The sequence below is a fragment of the Ursus arctos genome, unplaced genomic scaffold (assembly GCF_023065955.2).
Source record: "Ursus arctos isolate Adak ecotype North America unplaced genomic scaffold, UrsArc2.0 scaffold_29, whole genome shotgun sequence".
Lineage (NCBI taxonomy): Eukaryota > Metazoa > Chordata > Mammalia > Carnivora > Ursidae > Ursus > Ursus arctos.
Window position 1 is genome coordinate 35,351,254 of NW_026622974.1, and position 18,302 is coordinate 35,369,555.

The window sequence follows — 18,302 nt, forward strand, 5'->3', positions numbered from 1 at the left end:
GCTGGCCCCGCCTCTCCCACTTGCGGATCATGCGCAGCTCTCGCCTGCGGAACTGCGGATCCAGGTTCTGAGAGGGCTTGGGGCTGTTTCCATTGAATGACCGGGAAGGGTGAGGCCCCCGCGGTGGCCCGGGGGTTGGGGCCGAGGGTCGTGGGCCATCAGAGCACTGCGACCGACAAAACGCAGTCCCCACCTCCGAATTTGGGTCTCAGAGGGTGGCAGTCTTGCTTTCCTGGGAAGCCAGGGTTCCTAGTGGTCTCAGATGGGGGGTACCAACCCCGATTTGGGGCCTCTTGACAAGGTGGTCTCGGCCATTTCCCCTTTACCCGCATCCCCTTCTAGATCTTCGAGGTTCATCTCCCCAAACTTTGACTCCGGGAGCCTTCTCGAGCCGCTGCCCCCGTCCCATCTCCCCGCACCAGCTCTCACTAAACATTTTATTAATGTACCTGTAGCCTGGGCCCCTCGGGACACCAGGTAGACGCATAATCGTCCGGAGCTATTAGGATGCCATCCCGGGGTGATGTGGCTCCGCGGAGAGCCGTAAAGGCCCGCTTGGGAGGGGTCCTTGGCGCTGGGGCCGAGGCGCCGCAACTGGCGTTGGGGGCGGCGGGGCCCTCAAGACCCCGGAGCCAAGGGACGCGACCACAGCCTCGACAGACTGCGGGTCCTACTCGCCACAGGGCGCATCTCCGCCCAAGCCTGACACCCTAGTAGGATTCGCGAGCGGGGCTCCTTGCCTTCCTCAGAATTCAGGCTTGCAAAGCATCTGCAGGTGTTTGGCAACCACCTGCAACGGAATAATTTGGAACACCTGTTGAAAGCCCAGATTCCCGGATTTAAATCGCAATAGGGGGTGGGCGTGGGGAGGTAACGGACTGCGAATCTGAATTTTAACGAGGTGTCTTGAGGGATGTTGTGCATACTAGATTTGGGGGTTGGGAGATAAAGCGAAGAAAGAGTTAAGTGTCCCGGTTTGTGCCCCTAGCTGTCGGTGCACAGCGTTCCTGCAAAACTGCTTAAACGGAAAAGGGACCTTCGGGAAATTTCTCTGGACACCGCTGAAAATTAACAAACCTAGTGCCCCTGGGTCTTTCCAGTTTTCCTGCAGGTGGATTTCGAGGCAACATGTCTGCTTCAATGAAAGAATGCCTGCAGCTTCAGCTGCTAGAGATGGAAATGCTGTTTTCTATGTTTCCTAACCAAGGAGAAGTAAAACTTGAAGATGTTAATGTCCTGACGCATATAAAGCGATATTTGGAAGGCACAAGGGAGGCGCTGCCGCCAAAAATCGAATTTGTGATTACCCTACAGATTGAGGAGCCCAAGGTAAGTACCTTGAGTTGTTTTCATTGTTGCCGGGTGCCCGGTTTTTAGTGGAAATACTTGGAACGTGAGATTTCTGTCCAGGAAGCAAATAGAGAATATTCCAGATTCGTATATCCTTTACTTGTTTGAAAGTGAAATATGTAAAATGTGGGATGCCCTGTAAGTTGTCTTCAATAAATATCGTGAATTTTACATAAATATGCACATCTTTTTAACAAATATGTGTTTTTATTTAAAACATCTTGCATTCTCATACATTATTCTGTTCACTCAACCAGTTTTTTTTTTTTACCATTCCAACTATTGTAGTATGTACTGTCTTGTACATGTATCATGATTTTCATAAAGCTAAATATTGCCTTTAGCAAAACTGACTTGTAAGGAGTGGATGAACACTTCTTTGGTGGCACCATGACACAAAGCAAATACAGATAGGAAATCTAAATACTAAAAATGAATTTAACCTTCATCTTCTGAGCCATTGTCTCCAGCAACATGAGCATAGCATGGGTAACAAGTGGCCTAGGCTTTTGAGAACCCCACCTCTAGTGATTTCCTGCTCAATCTTCAACTGTCATTCCCTCAAAGAAGATCTCCTGGTTCCCAGACTAACTTCTGTCTCACTGGTTACACATTTCAGTGGATCCCTGTGCTTCTCACCATTGAAATTAAGTACTTGCGATGTGTAAACGTCTGTCTCCTTCACTAGGCTCTAGTCCTTCACGAAGAGCAGAAATTATGTCTAGCTTCTTCACTTCTTTATCCTAGCATGGGTTCCCTGACACATGGTGGGTGTTCAGTAAATACTGGAATGCATGAATGCATAAAGGGAAGGAATAGTGTAAGTGACGTTCTCAGTACAGTCTCTGGCCCATAGCTGACACTTAATAGTAGCAATAACCATTATATTTATCAAAATCATGCCGTTGCCACTGATAGACTAGCTTAGATGATTTTTTGGTACTTAAATGTATTTGATTTTCATTTTAAGGTGAAAATTGATTTGCAAGTAACCATGCCTCACAGCTACCCCTATGCAGCATTGCAGCTATTTGGACGGTCCTCGGAGCTTGACAGACAACAGCAACTACTACTCAACAAGGGTCTCACTTCTTATATAGGGACTTTCGATCCAGGTGAGCTCTGTGTCTGTGCGGCAATCCAGTGGTTGCAGGACAATAGTGCCTCCTATTTCCTGAACAGAAAGCTTGTTTACGAACCAGCTACACAAGCAAAGCCGGTCAGGAACACGTTCCTCCGAATGTGGATCTACAGTCACCACATATATCAGCAGGACCTGAGAAAAAAGATTTTGGATGTTGGGAAAAGGTTAGATGTGACTGGATTTTGCATGACAGGAAAGCCGGGTATAATCTGTGTGGAGGGCTTCAAAGAGCACTGTGAGGAATTCTGGCACACAATTAGGTATCCCAACTGGAAACACATTTCCTGTAAGCATGCTGAAAGTGTCGAAACCGAGGGAAATGGAGAGGATCTGCGCCTTTTCCATTCTTTCGAAGAATTACTCCTTGAGGCCCATGGTGACTATGGATTAAGGAATGACTATCACATGAATCTGGGCCAATTCTTAGAATTTCTAAAAAAACACAAAAGTGAGCATGTGTTCCAGATATTATTTGGTATTGAAAGCAAGAGTTCAGACTCCTAGGAAGCTATTAAGAGGCCTATGCTTATAATTTCAGTAAGGCAGTACTTCTGTTAGTAAGACCAAAATAAAAGGGCCAGTGGCTGTTCGCATCCTCTGTGAGACTCCTAGCCCCAGAATTTTTACCTGGTGATGAGACACAAAGGCCTTTTAACTTTATAACAGTGCAATTGTGATGTTATCTCTGTGTTCTTGTGTTAACTGAAAACTATTTAATTGTAAGTTAATAAAAACAGTCAATTTAACCAGTGAAGCTGACTTGATTGAAGAGGAGTCCAAAGCCCGTAATTAATATTGATAGTCAGATTGCAACTCTGAACTCATAAATAGTATTCCTCTCTTTCGTGATATTAGCACATGATGACACAGCACATTTTCTTTCTTTATTAGAGAATGAATTCTAAGTCAAGCTTAAAGTGAGAAAAGCACATGTTGACTACATTTCGTTAAGTCAAACCCCATATTTATAGTTTTTTCTTTTAGTAAAACTCGATCCTAACTGCAGTGACAGAGGCATCAGAGCAGTGAAGTCTCAAGAGTAATGAGGATGACACCTAATGCTATGTGTTCTTTGGCTGCCTGTTTTCACCAGCTGATTAATGATACTAAAGATAAGGATACCGATATTCTTCGTTCTTATACACAGAAAAAGATGTGGTTTCGTGCCTACAAAGTGTTCCACAAGTTATGCGTACTGGCAGCCTTCGCCTGTGAGCCAGGACGCATTGTTTTGTAGGGTGGGAGTGTTGAGGAGGACCACATTGGATGGCTCTGCTCCGTCACCTTGGGGGAAAAAATCAAGCTCAGCATGATTTGGTGAGAAGTCACTGCCCTCTCCTCTGTAAATTCCTGGCTTCACCAGCCTTTGTCAGAAATGAGAGTTTATTTTGATGACAGTGACCCCTATTTAACTAGCACCTGCCACACCTTTTCCTTTTCATTGCAAAGTATCCACCGTCCCTAGGAATTTCTGGGAGTCCCACCTCTGTTAAGAGATGTCCTGAGCTGACTGTGCAACTTTCTCTGGTTTCCATGGTCTCTCTTTAGCCACGACTGCCCTTTCTCAGGGAGTATTTCATTCTCCTGCTGGCCTCAGGCACCCCACTGATGCCCTGGTCCCCTCAGGATGCCAAAAATGGATGCTGAGAGTTAGTAACTTGGAGGGGAATGAGCGCCTCACTCCCTATGTTGTGATACACTCTCTGAGATGCCACACATTGCTGCATGAGCCCGGGAGCTTACAGAATTTTTGGTGAAATGGTGCATTCTGTTTTACTTTCTGTGTCTGGGATGCAGACACATGTCCTTGAGCTAGGGCAAGGATATAATGCAACAGCAGACCCTGCACTAAGCTGACTCTCTTGACTTGGAGAACTTGGAACTGGGTCTACTCTGCCGTGCCCACACTCTTAGCTCAGAATGAGTTTCAGGACACAACTCAGACCTTCAAACCAAGGCTTTCATTATGGGCCTGCCCTGCCAGATGATCCAGCTTGCCTGTTCGTGTTTTAATCCTAGCCTTGGATGTGGCTGGGACCCAAGCAAGGGCCTTATACTTTACCTTTACCTATATACAAAGGGAAGAAATAGGACTTACCTTGCCAAAGACTCACTTCTCAATCTTTGTCAGGACTGAAAACAATATAGGAGTCAGTATCCTGCATAATCTCCCCAAGACCATTCAGTAAGTAGCATTCACAAGTTTTTAGGCCCTAAACCATCAATGTGACTCTGTTAATTTTTTTTCCATATTAGGTGCCATCCACCTAATAATGTGCCTAACTCTCTCATAGAGGTTTTTTTTTTTCTGTAATTAAATTAGCAGAAGTAGTGATAGAAAGATAAAGAAGCTTAAAGAAGTATAATATAGAAGAAAAAATTATTTACGTAATTCACTAAATGAAAGGAATAACTTACGAACTCTTTACTGCTTCTGGAGCTATTTTGGTGGTAATTTTTCAGAACCGATATTTACGTGGTTGGTATTACCATACCGCAATACTTTTTTCCTATCAGAAACACTAGCAATAGACATTAATTATGAGAGAAGTAAATAGACATATATGATAATTCAAAGCTCAGCTTTGTATGTATGGTAGACTGCTAGTTTTCTTTGCCCACCTGATAGGAGCACAGACCACCCTCCTCCCCTAGCACCTCCCACACACCTCCCCTCCAACACACACACACACAAACACACACATACAACACTTACTCTGAGGAACTGCCCTTTCTCTGTATGGTTTGGGAGAAGTAACTGAAATTAAATCACCGTCTGGCAGCCTTCTGGAGAGATGGTTTTGAGCTCTTGCTGCTTAAACCCATAGTGCCACCCTCATTTCCAGCCCACTGAATGTTCAGTTGTTCAACACTTCTGAGCTACCCAACATCTGACCTTTTTTTCTTTAAAGTCAGAATCAGTATGAATTGCTTGGAATTTAAGAATCATGATATTGTATACATTATATTTTTAAATGGCTATTTGAAAAGAATGCTCTTTATAAATATTGCAGTGTCTTTTTAAAAGTTACTGATTAAATCAACCTTTCTTCACATATGTTCTCTGCTTCTCATTCCTTACTAGTGTATTATGTGTTGGTCTAAAGGTTGAGGATAGTGGATTGCATAGTGGATTAAGGGGTGGGCCAGATGAGCTGACGGACATAATACAAGGACCTCTAAAACATCCTATATTAAATCAGAAATATGTTGCCTGTGAATTTGAGTTTCCATATATGACTGTTTAACATGCCAGCCATCCCTTCAGAGAACTTGTGAAGGCTTGAGGGAGCCTATCTGAGCCAAAGAACCCTTTTGAACAGAACTATTTTCTTTCATTTGCTTTTATCTTATGTAGCGCAGTAGTAAGTTGAAAGACTAGGTATTTTCTGAAGATGACATGGTTTGCTCAAAAATCCTTGTTTTATACAGAATCCTGATTTGCCTCAAAACCCTGAGCCCATTTGGGTCTCATTCATAAGGTCTACATGGTAGAACTACTTTCCCTGCCACCTGGGCCAGGTAGAGCAGCCTTTTTCTGAGCCCAGTTAAAGCTAGAAGCATTTCGATCAACCCGTAAGTCAGTTTGAGCAGTGGACACAAGTTTCACAGAAGCCGGCAGACACTGACCTCCTTAGTCAAGGTGTAACAAAGTACACAATTAGTCTTCACTATGGAGGTAATATTCTAACGTGCATCAAACATCCGACCTCCACAAATCTGGCTGAGGGTGTAGACTCTTGTGCTTTCATGAGATCTTAGCAGGTATTCAGGAAATCTCATGATGCCTGTGTTCTAGGTCCTATGAACATATCACCATCAATTTGTTAGACCAGCGGGATGCCCTGTGTAGCAGTGAGATGATCAAGGTCTGGTGTCAAGAATTATATTCGGGCACAGAATCAGAGAGTTAATGGAACTTTGAAAAAAGACAACCTGTAATGTTGTTTATTGATAGCACAAACTGCTGCAGTGGGCCTCTACTTAATGGAATACAGGAAAAACAAGAAAGCATTGGTCTAATCAGTAGCTACCTGTTGATTTGCTCCAAGAAAGAGAACTTGTCAGCTGCAGTTGGAATCACTGTCCGATTAAGTTAATATGATCCAAAGATCGTATTAAGTCAAGACGTGGTAAGAATCACACCTCTGTTTCTTTTAAAGCTTTTGATGGTGGGACTTACGACTGTAAATCATTGGGTAGTTTCTGCCAAAATAACCCTTTCTTGTGTGTGATTAGGGATCCAGTGTGGTGATAGATGATGAAGAAATTAATTCTAACTCTTCACTGAGAAAATGACTAGACAATGGATTTGTTTCTCTATACACTTAGTCCTAAGCATACACTTAGTCCCATAGACCACAATAATTTCTGAGACCCTAGAAATTTGTATTTGTTCAGAGCTCTGTTGCCAGGTGATTTCCAAAAGGACTAGTGGTTTCCTTTCTGCAATGCATTGTTATTCTAGTAAATGGAACCTCAAAGGAAGATTTTGGATGTTACAGAGTTCATCACCTTAGGGGTCTTTCATTCAATATCTATGCATGGCAATTTGCTGAAGGCCTTGACACTCTATACTGGTGGCTCTTTTCTGCTATTGTTGTTATACATAGCAAGTAGAGCCTACATTGGGTTGCCCACCTATTTGGTACTAAGCCCAGCTGATATTTAGCTGATATATACTGGTGTGGTTGTATCAGTTGTAATCACTGGCACTCATTTTTCTTGGTCAATATCTGTGCTTAGTTGTTAGATTTTTTCAACATCATTTCGGCCTATGAGGCCCAGTGATTTACTGGCCACCATCAAAGATTTCTGTCCAAACTATGCTGATTACAGTGGACCAGCTTCCTATTATAACTGTTTCCATTGTGTCTCCATTTGTTAATTGCTGCAAAGCATCGCTATTCAGCCTCTATCAACCCCAAAATTTTGATGTCTCCATTAAAATAGGGAGCCTATATAATATACTATTAAAAAAGTAAAATTAAAAGTAAATTAGTAAATAAATAGGGAGCCCATTTTTAACCACAGCATTCCCTACAAGTCTCCCAGAGTCATTAAAATGTCCTCAATTAAAAAAAAAAAAAAAGTCCTCAGTAAAATTCTGACTCCATTAATACATTAAAAGGATCATACACCATGAACAAGTGGGACATATTCAAGGGATGCAAGGATGGTTCAACATCAGCAAATCAGTCAATGTGATACATCCATTAACAAAATGAAGGGGAAAAAATCATCATCTCAACAGATGAAGCATTTGACAAAATTCAATATCCATTTATAATAAAAATTCTGAACAAAGTGTTTATAGAGGGCATAAAAAAGCCAAATATTACAAGCCCACAGCTAATATTACACTCAATGGTAAAAAGCTGAAAATTCTTCCTCTCAATCAGGAACAAGGCAAAAATGCCCATTCTTACCATTATGTTCTTCAACATAGTATCAGAAGTCCTAGCCAGAGCAATTAGGCAAGAAAAAGAAATAAAAGGCATCCAAATTTGAAAGAGAAGTAAAACTGCCTCTATTTGCAGATGACATGATACTATATATAGAAAACCTTAAAGACTCTTCCAAAAATCTTGTTAGAATTAGTAAATGAATTCAGTAAAGTTGCAGGATACAAAATCAATATACGAAATCTGTTGCATTTCCATACACTAATAACAAACTATCTTAAAGAAAAATTAAGAAAACAATCCCATTTACAATTGCATAAAAAAAAAACCCTCGAAATAAATTTAACCAAACAAATGAAAGATCTGTACACTGAAAACTGTAAGACATTAATGAAAGAAATTGAAGACAACAAAAATAAATGAAAGGTATTCCATGTTCATGGACTGGAAGAATTAATATTGTTAAAATGTCCATATTGCCCAAAGCAAATCTACAGATTCAATGCAACCCCTATCAAAATGCCAATAGCATTTTTCACAGAAATGCAAAAACAACAACCACCACCACTACCACCGAAAATTTGCATAGAACCACAAAAGAACCCAAATAGTCAAAGCAATCTTGAGAAAAAAGAACAAAGCTGGAAGCATCACACTTCCTGATTTCAAACTGTATCACAAAGCCATCATGATCAAATAGTATGGCACTGGCATAAAAACAGACGTATAGACCACTGGAACAAAATAGCCCACTCATATACGGTCAATTAATTTACAACAAAGGAGTCAAGAATATACAACAGGGAAAGGACAGTCTTTCAATAACTGTTGGAAAAACTGGACAGCCACAAGCAAAAGAGTGAAACTCAGCCACTATCCTACATCATTTACAAAAACCAACTCAAAATGGATTAAAGATTTGAATGAAAAACCTGAAACCATAAAATCCCTAGAAGAAAGCATAAGCAGTAAGCACCTTGATGTCAGTTTTGGTGATGATTTTTTAGATTTGACACCAAAAGCAAAGGCAAAAAAAGTAAAAATAAACAACTGAGACTACATCAAAACTAAAAAACTTCCACAAAAAGAAACCATCAACAAAATGAAAAGGTAACTTACCAAATGGGAGGAAATATTTGCAAATCATATATCTGATAATAGGTTAATATCAAAAATAAAGAACTCACACAACTCAATTTAAAAAATCCAATTAAACAACAGGCAGAGGATCTGAATAGACATTTTTTCAAAGAAGACATAGAGATGGCCAACAAATACATGAAAAGATGTTCCACATCACTCATCATCAGGTAAATGCAAATCAAAGCCACAATGAGATGTTACGTCACACCTGGTAGAATGGCTATTATTGAAAAGAAAGAACAAGTGTTGATGAGGATGTGGAGAAAAGAGACCAATTGTGCACTGTTGGTGGGAATGCAAATTGGTACAACCACTATGGAAAACAGTATGGAGATTCCTCAAAAAATTAAAAGGAGAAATACCAAATGATCTTCAATTCTACTTTTGGGTATTCATCCAAAGAAAATGAAAATGCTAATTTGAAAAGATATCTGCACATCCATGTTCATTAGAACATTATTTTTAATAGCTAAGATATGAAAACCTACATGTCCAATAGCAAATGAATGATAAAGAAATGTAATAATATATATATATATATATATATACACACACACACACACACACACACACACACACAGTTGTCATAAAAAAAAATGTTGCCATGTGTGACAACATGGATGAACCTTATGGGCATTATGCTAAGTGAAATAAGTCAGAGAAAGACAAATTCTGTGTCATCTCTTTTATATGTAGAATCTAAACAGGAATATTATGTACAGCACAGTGACTATAGTTAATAATGCAGTATTGCATCTTTGAAGTTGCTGCGAGTAAATTTTAACAGTTCTTATCACAAGAAAAAAATTTGGTGATGGATGTTAACTGGACTTTTGGGATATTTTGCATTAATATATACAAATATCTAATCATGTTGTATATGTGAAACTAATATAATGTTAGTTACACTCAATTTTTTAAGAAATTGCTTTTCATGGATGCTGCTAGTCCCATCGCCAATGTATTTCTCAAGGCTTTAGTGAAAGGAGGATGAGTGAAAAGTCTTCTTGGGAGATTTAGGAGATCACCAGGATTAAAATGGACTGATTGCACATGACAAATCCACTCCAACATTCCCATCATTGAAATCTTTGAATTCCTTTACATTATTTCAAGGAATATTTGCATTCTCAATTTCATTTAATGTAGGCCTTGATTAAGTCCACATTTCAGTCAACTAATTGAACTAACAAGTAGAATGACTTTCTGCTGCTCAAGGCAACACACGGAATCCAGAATCTGTGGCAAGTGCACCCCTATCAATCAATTCTATCCAATCCAAAATTGCACCTCTCCTTTCTCAGTACATTTCCTTTGGTAAAAACATAGGCATTTTCCTAGTTTTTATACCATGACTTGAGCTGAGGAGTTAAGCCTCTGAGCCTCCATTTTCTCTTTCTTGAGGAACCCATCTCTGTAGAAGCAACCACCCTATACCACCCTATCCCACAGTCTTGGATTTCCTCCCCTTTTACGCTTTTCGATGGCAGCAGCCATTTGTAGGCCCAAACCTTCCCATCCTCAGATGAGGCATTCCATCCATTTTTGCTTCATGTTTGTTTTTTGGGGGTCCCAAAGATATTTCAAGTCATTAATTTTTAACTTTATATTTTTACTATTTATATTTAGTTATTTAACCCATCTGAAGTCTCCCTTTTTATATGATATAAGGTACGGTTCTAGTTTTAATTTTCTCCGTGTGGTAGGCCAGTTTCCCCAATTCTTTTACTAAACACCTTACTCCTTGTATCTTGTAATTCGCATATTCAGGGGGCCTGTGGGCTTTCATGACTTTGATATATAATGAAAATACCTGGATTTTGGAGGTTAGTATAAGGTAACGTAAAAATACTTCATTAGTATATTTTGTATCAATTATGTATTGAAATAATATTCTGGAGGTGTCAGTCTGGAGGTTAATAAATTATTAACATGGATTCCACCTGTTTCTTCTTTTTACGAGGCCACTAGAAGTTACACAACTGGCTCACTTCCTTTTTCTGTAGGACAATTCTATTCTAAACTGTACCCTAGTGAAGAGAGAGCAGACTATGAAGCAAGATCAAACAGATTTAGAGCCCACCTCCTTCACTTATTAGTTCTGTGGACTTGGTAAGTTCCTTCGAATACCTACTTTGTAAGGAACTTGTAGGGACTACAGTAAATAAGATAATCTATACAGAATACTTGAAACCTAGTAAGTAATCATCCAATGCTTGTTTCATTACCTTTCTCTGAGGATAAGAAAGTAGTTCATTTAATCATAGCATACGGCAAATATGACTACACATGCATTAGATGAAGGTCATGCTGAAATTAGCTATTAGAATATTTCTTAAATGCATGCCCTGTCACATGACTGCCGGGATGCAACATTATCATTTTAAAACGTAATAATATTTTAAGAGAAAAAGACAATCATAATTTTATTCATTCACTTTTTCTATGCTTTAATCAATCTTTTGCATGGGTAAATACATTTAGTTAGAGCTACAAGACAACAGGAAACAGACAAGAAATCAGCACTCTGGATCTTTTCATAACTATACTGAAGAAATTCTTGACTAAATGTTACTTTCAGAAATACCCCCCACCCCTTCTATTCACACCTAAAACAATCTGTGAACCGTCAACCTTCAATAAATCATTTTATAGTATAGATTATCTTAAACATCCTCTTACACTTTTTAAAAGCATTACTTCAAAAACAAAGTTCTCCAAATAATTCTACAAATAAATAGCAAATGTTATTGCACCTGAGCTTAAGAATTTAAAACTGTTTCCATTTGTTCAGTTATTAACTTCTAAAGGAAAACCTGAAATTAATATTAATTTCTGGGCTATACATACTGACGGTAATTAGAGTATCTCAATACCTGATGTGAAGATAATTTCTGACATTGGGGAATTGGTTACAAAATCTCCTCCAAACCCAGAGGAAAGTGAGTTTGTTGTAACACAGCGAGCTCCTCATTACCTGAGCTAATCAAGGAAACACAAGGGTAGGTCACTTCTGTAGGAACCCAGCTTGTCTGGGAACCATGCTCTCACTCCTGACTCTGGAGATCTCTGTCCTAAGAGGTCGGCTCCACAGGCAGCCCTTTTCTCACGGAGATTATCAGCTTTCTCTCTCAGCTCTTCCCACAGCTCGGGCTTTGCTGAACCGAGGATACCAACCTCAGGACAGGGACCACAGTCTGCAAATGCCTAGCAGCAACAGTGCAGAGAATAGGGCATTCAGTCAAGGGCAGAAGAAAGGTGCTTCTAGAAGGGATATCTGACTGAGGACCAAGGTGATAAGATGTAACAATGGCAAAAGAATATTAAAATCTAAGGCTGCACAAGGCATTGTAAACAGCAAGGATCTTTCTCAGAAATGTTAGAGTTCAGTTGCACGAAAAGAACTAATCTAGGTTGGAATAAAAATACCTGAGAAGTTATTTTTCTCTAGGCAACAAAGTAAGTGTTGTTTCTGTTTTTAGCAAAAGTTCTCCTATGCCTAAATTCATTTGTTCTTATAAAAAAAGAGTAGATTTTTAACGAAACAGTCAACAAAAGAACTATGGATTTTAATGTTGAGTGTATCAATTTATTACTAATTTTGGTTTTTCCATTAGTTCCCTATATAAAAATGGTGTTTTTCTCAGTAGTAGGTACAACAGCTTTTAAAGAGAACTTGGGCAAAATAAGAGAGAAACCATAAATAACAAGAAAGCAAATGAAGCAAAATTGTCTAGTGTGATGTTCACCCTAAAGTAAATTAATATCCTTCCATGAACTTTTATTGTTAAAGTAAAATTCTTAGTCTAATGAATTACTATAAAAGATTCCAATCTTTAAAAATTATGAAAGACTTTAAGATCTCATTAACAGAATTAGAAATGTCAGCTATTATGCTAGTGGTCAAGTTTGGTCTGTATTTTCTGAGCCTCTTTAGGCCAAGAATAACAATCAGGTAGAATCTGGTCATAATCAGTATTATACATCTGAGAGCGGACAAAGGCCTCCTTGTTTGAGGGTTCAGGATAAACTGTGGCTGTCTTTTCTTGGTAAGCATCTTTCACAATCTAGGAATAAAAAAAAGAATATTAATTACTTTAATGAATAGCGTTGATAGTGAGCACATGTCAGTTTTTATCTGTTTCAAAAAATTATGTCTTGTCTGTTTAAAAAAATTAAGTTAGATACAATAAAAGCACACATACACAAAGAAGGTATAAAATGAAAATGCAGTTTTAATCATAGCAGGAGGAGAATATATCAGCAACAGAAAGTGTGCACAGGAGCGATTTATCAAATGTGGTCATAACAGGGTTTCACAGATAATCCAGTGGCAAAAGTCTTCACATGAACTGCATGATAATTAACTTGAACTAAACACCTTAATATTCCTGCTAAGTCTGAACCCAGCGTGCAGTTTCAACAATCCCTATGCTGACCACAGCCTCCTACAAAATGTCCTCATTTATCCCCCGCTCACCTAATTAGCTGGGCTCTGCGGTCAGTTTCAGGGCTCCTCGCCAGGATCACAGAATCTCCTTCCCCTGTCTTGCTGTCACACTCACCATTCTGGTGCCCAGTCTGGGAAACCCTCAGTGCTGGCTTTCTTCCTTCATGGCTGCCCCCTGTGACGCCACACTTGTCTTAACCCTACCTGGGTCCATGTGGTCACACATGATGCTTTTACCCTTTTCTTAAACAAACAAAAACCCTTTCTCTCTTCATTCCCACAAGGCAATTTCAAACCTTCCTCTGTCAAATCTGCATTGGATTGTCATCCCTGGAATGAGAACATTTCAGCTAATCAGAGAAAACAATCTCAATTTCTCCTTCCAACAACTCAAACTATCTTCTCTGTATCTTTAACCATTTGCTCTTCCTTTACTTTCTTTGAAAAGAATGGATTCTCCCTCTTGTCAAAATTAATCATTCTATACGTGCTCTTAATTCACTCCAGTCGTAAAAAAGCAATCACAGGGAGCTGTTTGTGTAATCAAGTTACTTGGATAAGTCTGATTTTGAAGACTATATTGGAATGACTAAGTATCTCTTCTCAATGCAAAATTAGGCATTTGTGAAAAATTATGGTTACAAAGACCGTGCCATATTATGGAGAAATGTTTGTGAAAAACACGAAATAGATCTAATCATCATGATTAGGACGATATTAGCAAAGAAAGCAAGCAAATGAAAAAAGACTGGCAGCATACACCGAAACAATAAAACTGCTTATGTTAGAAAAATAGAGTATTGGGTAGTTTCTTCTCTTTTTCCCAAACTACCTATAATGTGTTATTATTGCTTTTTAACAGCTTTTGTGAGATATAATTCACTGACTACAAAATCCAAACATTTAAGTGCACAATTAAATTATTTTTGTGAACTGGCAGAGTTGTGCGACTGTTACAACATCCAGTTTCTGAACGCCTCCATCACCCCAGAGCCCCTTGTGCGTTTTGCAATGGCTGTATTATGTTTATAATAAAACACATTGTTGCATTCCTGACACAGACTGTGTTCACTCCTCTTGCTGCTCCCAGGATCCACCATATCAACGATCCCCTCTCTAAGTGACGTCTTCATCCCTCTCTCCTTGTCAATGCCAGACTCTGCAAGCGCAGCTTGTATTCTCTTGCTTTCCTAATTCTCCCTAGACTTAACTTCTGTGCTATTGAAATTGGTTTTGTAAAAGGTTCTGATAACTTTGTAGGTACTAAAAGTTCACCTGTGTTTCTCACCACCACAGCTGTGCCAGTCATAACTTTCACTCCCATCCTGACGCTGTGTCTTATCTAAATTCTGACATGCTGCTCAGTTCTGAGTCTCTTCTTAAAATCTTGACTTCTCTTCACTGGCTTCTTGCCTCTGGCTTCTTGCCTCTGGCTTCTGGACAGAATAACAAACGATGTTCTATCCTTGGTTCTCACCTGTCTATACCTGCTGTCTTGGTAGCCCCAACCACTCCCGGCGCTTCCCCCATTATCACACAGAAATACTGCCCACACCTTTATATCTAGTGTCTCTTTAAGTTTCAGTCACTTCCATCGACTTGCTGGAATTGTGGGAATTATATACGAATATGCCCTGAAACCTCAAGCTTGCAGTCTACTGAGACCATCTTCCTCCCTTGACTTGATTCTTTGTCCTAACTTCCCAGTTTCTGTCTCTGCACTCTGTGGTTTCCCATTATTTGAGGTGTAATATCTTAGTCTTTCTGAACTCCCCTGAGGTTCCCTGCTTTCGTACTTTCTCCCCTAATTGTAAGCTAACACCTTCTCGTTTAAATCTTCAAATTGAACTTAACATGATAATGTGCTGTTTGGTGCATTAACAATCCAAACTCATTAAAAACTAGGAGATACAAACAGTAGAAAATAGGATACTCTTTCGTGGATAGGTAACCAAGGAGATTATCAAAAGTTTTTTGAAGTATTGTGTGGTTTTTGAAGCATGCACCCTCGATCACGAAGACAAATAATGGTATGTGAGTCCTAAATATGGTTTGCTTTGATAAATTTGCTAATGGTTTTGATTTTCAACCAAAAGTAATTTTGCCCCTGAGGGGACACTTGACAATGTCTGGAGACATTTTTGGTTGTCACAACTGGGCAGAGGCTACTGGCATCTAGTGAGCAGAGGCCAGGTATGCTAAGCATTCCATAACGCCCAGGTAACCCCCACAACAAAGAGTCATCCAGCCAGTATGTGCATTGTGCTGAGGTTGAGAAACCCCAGTTTAAACATAAAACATATAAACATAACCACTATGGGCTAACCTCTGTAACCTCTGTCACCCAAAATTCATCTGTACTAACCCCCAGTACCTCAGACTGTGATTCTCTTTGGAGATAGGGCCTTTAAAGAGGTAATTAAGTTAAACTGAGGCTGTTTGGTGGGCCCTAATGAGTAGTGTTCGTATAGGAAGGGTAAATTTCTCATACCAAGAGAACCAGGGATGTTTGTACACAAAGGAAAGACCACAGGAGGACACAGAGAGAAGGCAGTCATCCACAAGCTAAGGAGAGAGCCCTCCAAGAAAATCAAGCCTCCAACTCCCTACACTTAGACTGCTAGCCCTCAAACTGTTGTCTGAGCCATCAGGTCTGTGGTAGTTTGTTATGGCCACCCTCGTAGGTAAATACATTTATACTGCCAAAAAAGTCAATTTCTCACGCATCTTAATTAAAGACAATTTCTCTGAGTTTAGGTTCTTCTTGGCTAATTGTTCCAATAGTTCATCTGTCAGCCCAACAGCTTTGAGTTGCTTGCCCTCCCTGTTTTGCACCCTGCCCGGTATTATCAGTTGTGATCTTGAAGACGCCATACATCAAGGCGACATGGATAAGACAGGTGACAGGTGACTCGAGGTCTAAATATTGCTCTACCACATCTGCGGTATCTGTTGACTATCACAAGTATGATATGGAAAACAATAAATCAAAAAAAGGGGGGAAACCTACCCGAAATGAAACCCTACTAACTTATTTAGATTATGGAAGAGAAAAAGAATGATAGGGAAATTAATGATTCAGCCCAATTCTTCAATTCCTTGGGATGATATGTAGTTCCTAAGCTCTCCTGAGGCGCTGTGTCTCATTTCTCTGACTTCTGACAAAATAAGCTGACACAGATATACATTTCGAGGAAGTACCTAAAAATGCATATTTAGCAACTGAAAGAAGGAAAAATAACGAGACTCGAACAAGAGTGGTTTTTACCTTTGTTGCGATTTTCAGAGAAACATCTCTAATGGAGTCCAAAGGAGGATAAAGCCGGCCCTCTTCCAAGTGTTTATCTGATACTTGCTGGGCTATAACCTTTCAAAAAAAGACAGACAAAAAATGTTTGACTTAATAGGATAACTAGGTGAATGGTCACGTATGGTGATGTATAGAAGTGGGTCACCTAATTTTGTCTCTCCCTTTGTCAATGCGAAAACTGAGCCCGGAGAGACTTGGGGATTGGTGGAGTCACACCATTAGTAAAGATGGGAATAGAATCTGCATTGTCGTTTGCTCTAGTTCCTTTTCTACTGTGCTCTGAAGTGCTGGAAGCTTTTCCTTCTGATATACTAGAGGAACAAGGGGGGAGAGGAGCAAGGAAGGCAGAGGAGGGTGACAGAATGAGGGGAAACGACCCTGAAAATACAGGAGGGAAGGGGGACAAGGCTGATCACGTTGTTTCTCCTGGCTCACATATTCTTTTTTAAGATTAATTAATTTATTTTTAGATTCAATTAATTAACGCACAGTGTATTATTAGTTTCAGAGGTAGAGGTCAGTGATTCATTGGTCTTCTACAACACCCAGTGCTCATTACATCACGTGCCCTCCTTAATGTCCATCACCCAGTTACCCCATCCCCCACCCCCTCCCTTCCAGCAACCCTCAGTTTGTTTCCCGTAGTTAAAAGTCTCTTATGGTTTGTCTCCCTCTCCAATTTAGTCTTGTTTTATTTTTTCCTCTCTCCCCATATTCTGGCACAAGAGGTGAAGGAGGAGGTTGAGAAAGCCATGTCGGAGTCCCACTGCAAGGACGATTTCAATTTACGCAGATTCTGAATTATCCTAATCACCTAACTGGCCTCGACATTTGGTGTCCCCAGACCCTTCCCTATTTCTAAATCAAATGGCATATACTTAAACATTTGCTAAGAGGGTAGGTCTTACAGTAAGCGTTCTTATCTCCTTCTCTCAAGCACACTCTGTCTGTCTCTCTGTCTCTCTGTCTCACACACACACATACACACACACACCCCCCACAAAATAATAATAATAAAGAGAACAGGAAAGGGCTTTCAGCAGTGGTGGATATATTTATGGCATACGTTTTGGTGATCATTTCACAGGTGTGTATAAACTTATCTCCAACCTCATCAAGTTGTATAATTAAAAATGTACAGCTTTTTGTATGTCAATCATACCTCAATAAATTTTTTTTAATGAGACCAATTGACATTATACGCCTCCTGATGTGATGCACTGAGAAGGATGCAATTATTAGGCATTTAGTGCTCCTAACAAAACCGCATACCTTGAATTCAGTCATGAGGAAACAATCATATAAACCCAAAGTGAGGAACATTGTAAAAAACAACTGGCCTGTATGCTCCAAAATGTCAGCGCCATACAGGAAAGACTGAAATATTCTTGCAGATTAAAGGATTAGTCTAGAGGCCATAAAGGCTGTTTTTTATAGATAATTGGCAAAATTTGAATTTGGACTGTGCATTAGATAATAATATTGTATCAGGGTTAAAGT

The 18,302-nt window shown here is 39.7% G+C and overlaps 2 protein-coding genes across 6 annotated transcripts in view; one reads left to right on the plus strand and one right to left on the minus strand.

Moving 5' to 3' along the window:
• The first annotated feature begins 28 nt into the window (after positions 1 to 28).
• Positions 29 to 5,550, plus strand: RWDD2A (RWD domain containing 2A). 2 transcript variants are annotated; one of them, XM_044387091.3, is made up of 3 exons: positions 29 to 64; positions 1,101 to 1,329; positions 2,321 to 5,550. In XM_044387091.3, the coding sequence occupies exons 1-3, from the start codon at positions 30 to 32 to the stop codon at positions 2,996 to 2,998; spliced, it is 942 nt and encodes a 313-aa protein (XP_044243026.2). In that variant the 5' UTR covers position 29; the 3' UTR covers positions 2,999 to 5,550. The 2 variants fall into 2 exon arrangements, with proteins under 2 accessions (XP_044243026.2, XP_026362778.1); XM_026506993.4 differs by having other exon boundaries at positions 32 to 109.
• Positions 5,551 to 11,466: 5,916 nt separating this feature from the next.
• Positions 11,467 to 18,302, minus strand: part of ME1 (malic enzyme 1) — a 175,513-nt gene continuing 168,677 nt past the window's right edge. For all 4 annotated transcript variants that reach the window (XM_048219745.2, XM_057303923.1, XM_057303925.1 and 1 more), the window contains 2 exons: positions 16,761 to 16,859; positions 11,467 to 13,109 (listed from right to left, as the gene is read on the minus strand). In XM_048219745.2, the coding sequence (XP_048075702.2) occupies positions 12,939 to 13,109; positions 16,761 to 16,859 (270 nt within the window). In that variant the 3' untranslated portion in view covers positions 11,467 to 12,938. The remainder of the gene's footprint in view (positions 13,110 to 16,760; positions 16,860 to 18,302) is intronic.

Coding starts and splice junctions, on each gene's coding strand:
- RWDD2A (XM_044387091.3), top strand. CDS start 30: ATGCGCAGCTCTCGCCTGCGGAACTGCGGATCCAG. Junction 65..1,100: donor CTGCGGAACTGCGGATCCAG/GTTCTGAGAGGG, acceptor GGGTCTTTCCAG/TTTTCCTGCAGGTGGATTTC. Junction 1,330..2,320: donor TACAGATTGAGGAGCCCAAG/GTAAGTACCTTG, acceptor TTTCATTTTAAG/GTGAAAATTGATTTGCAAGT.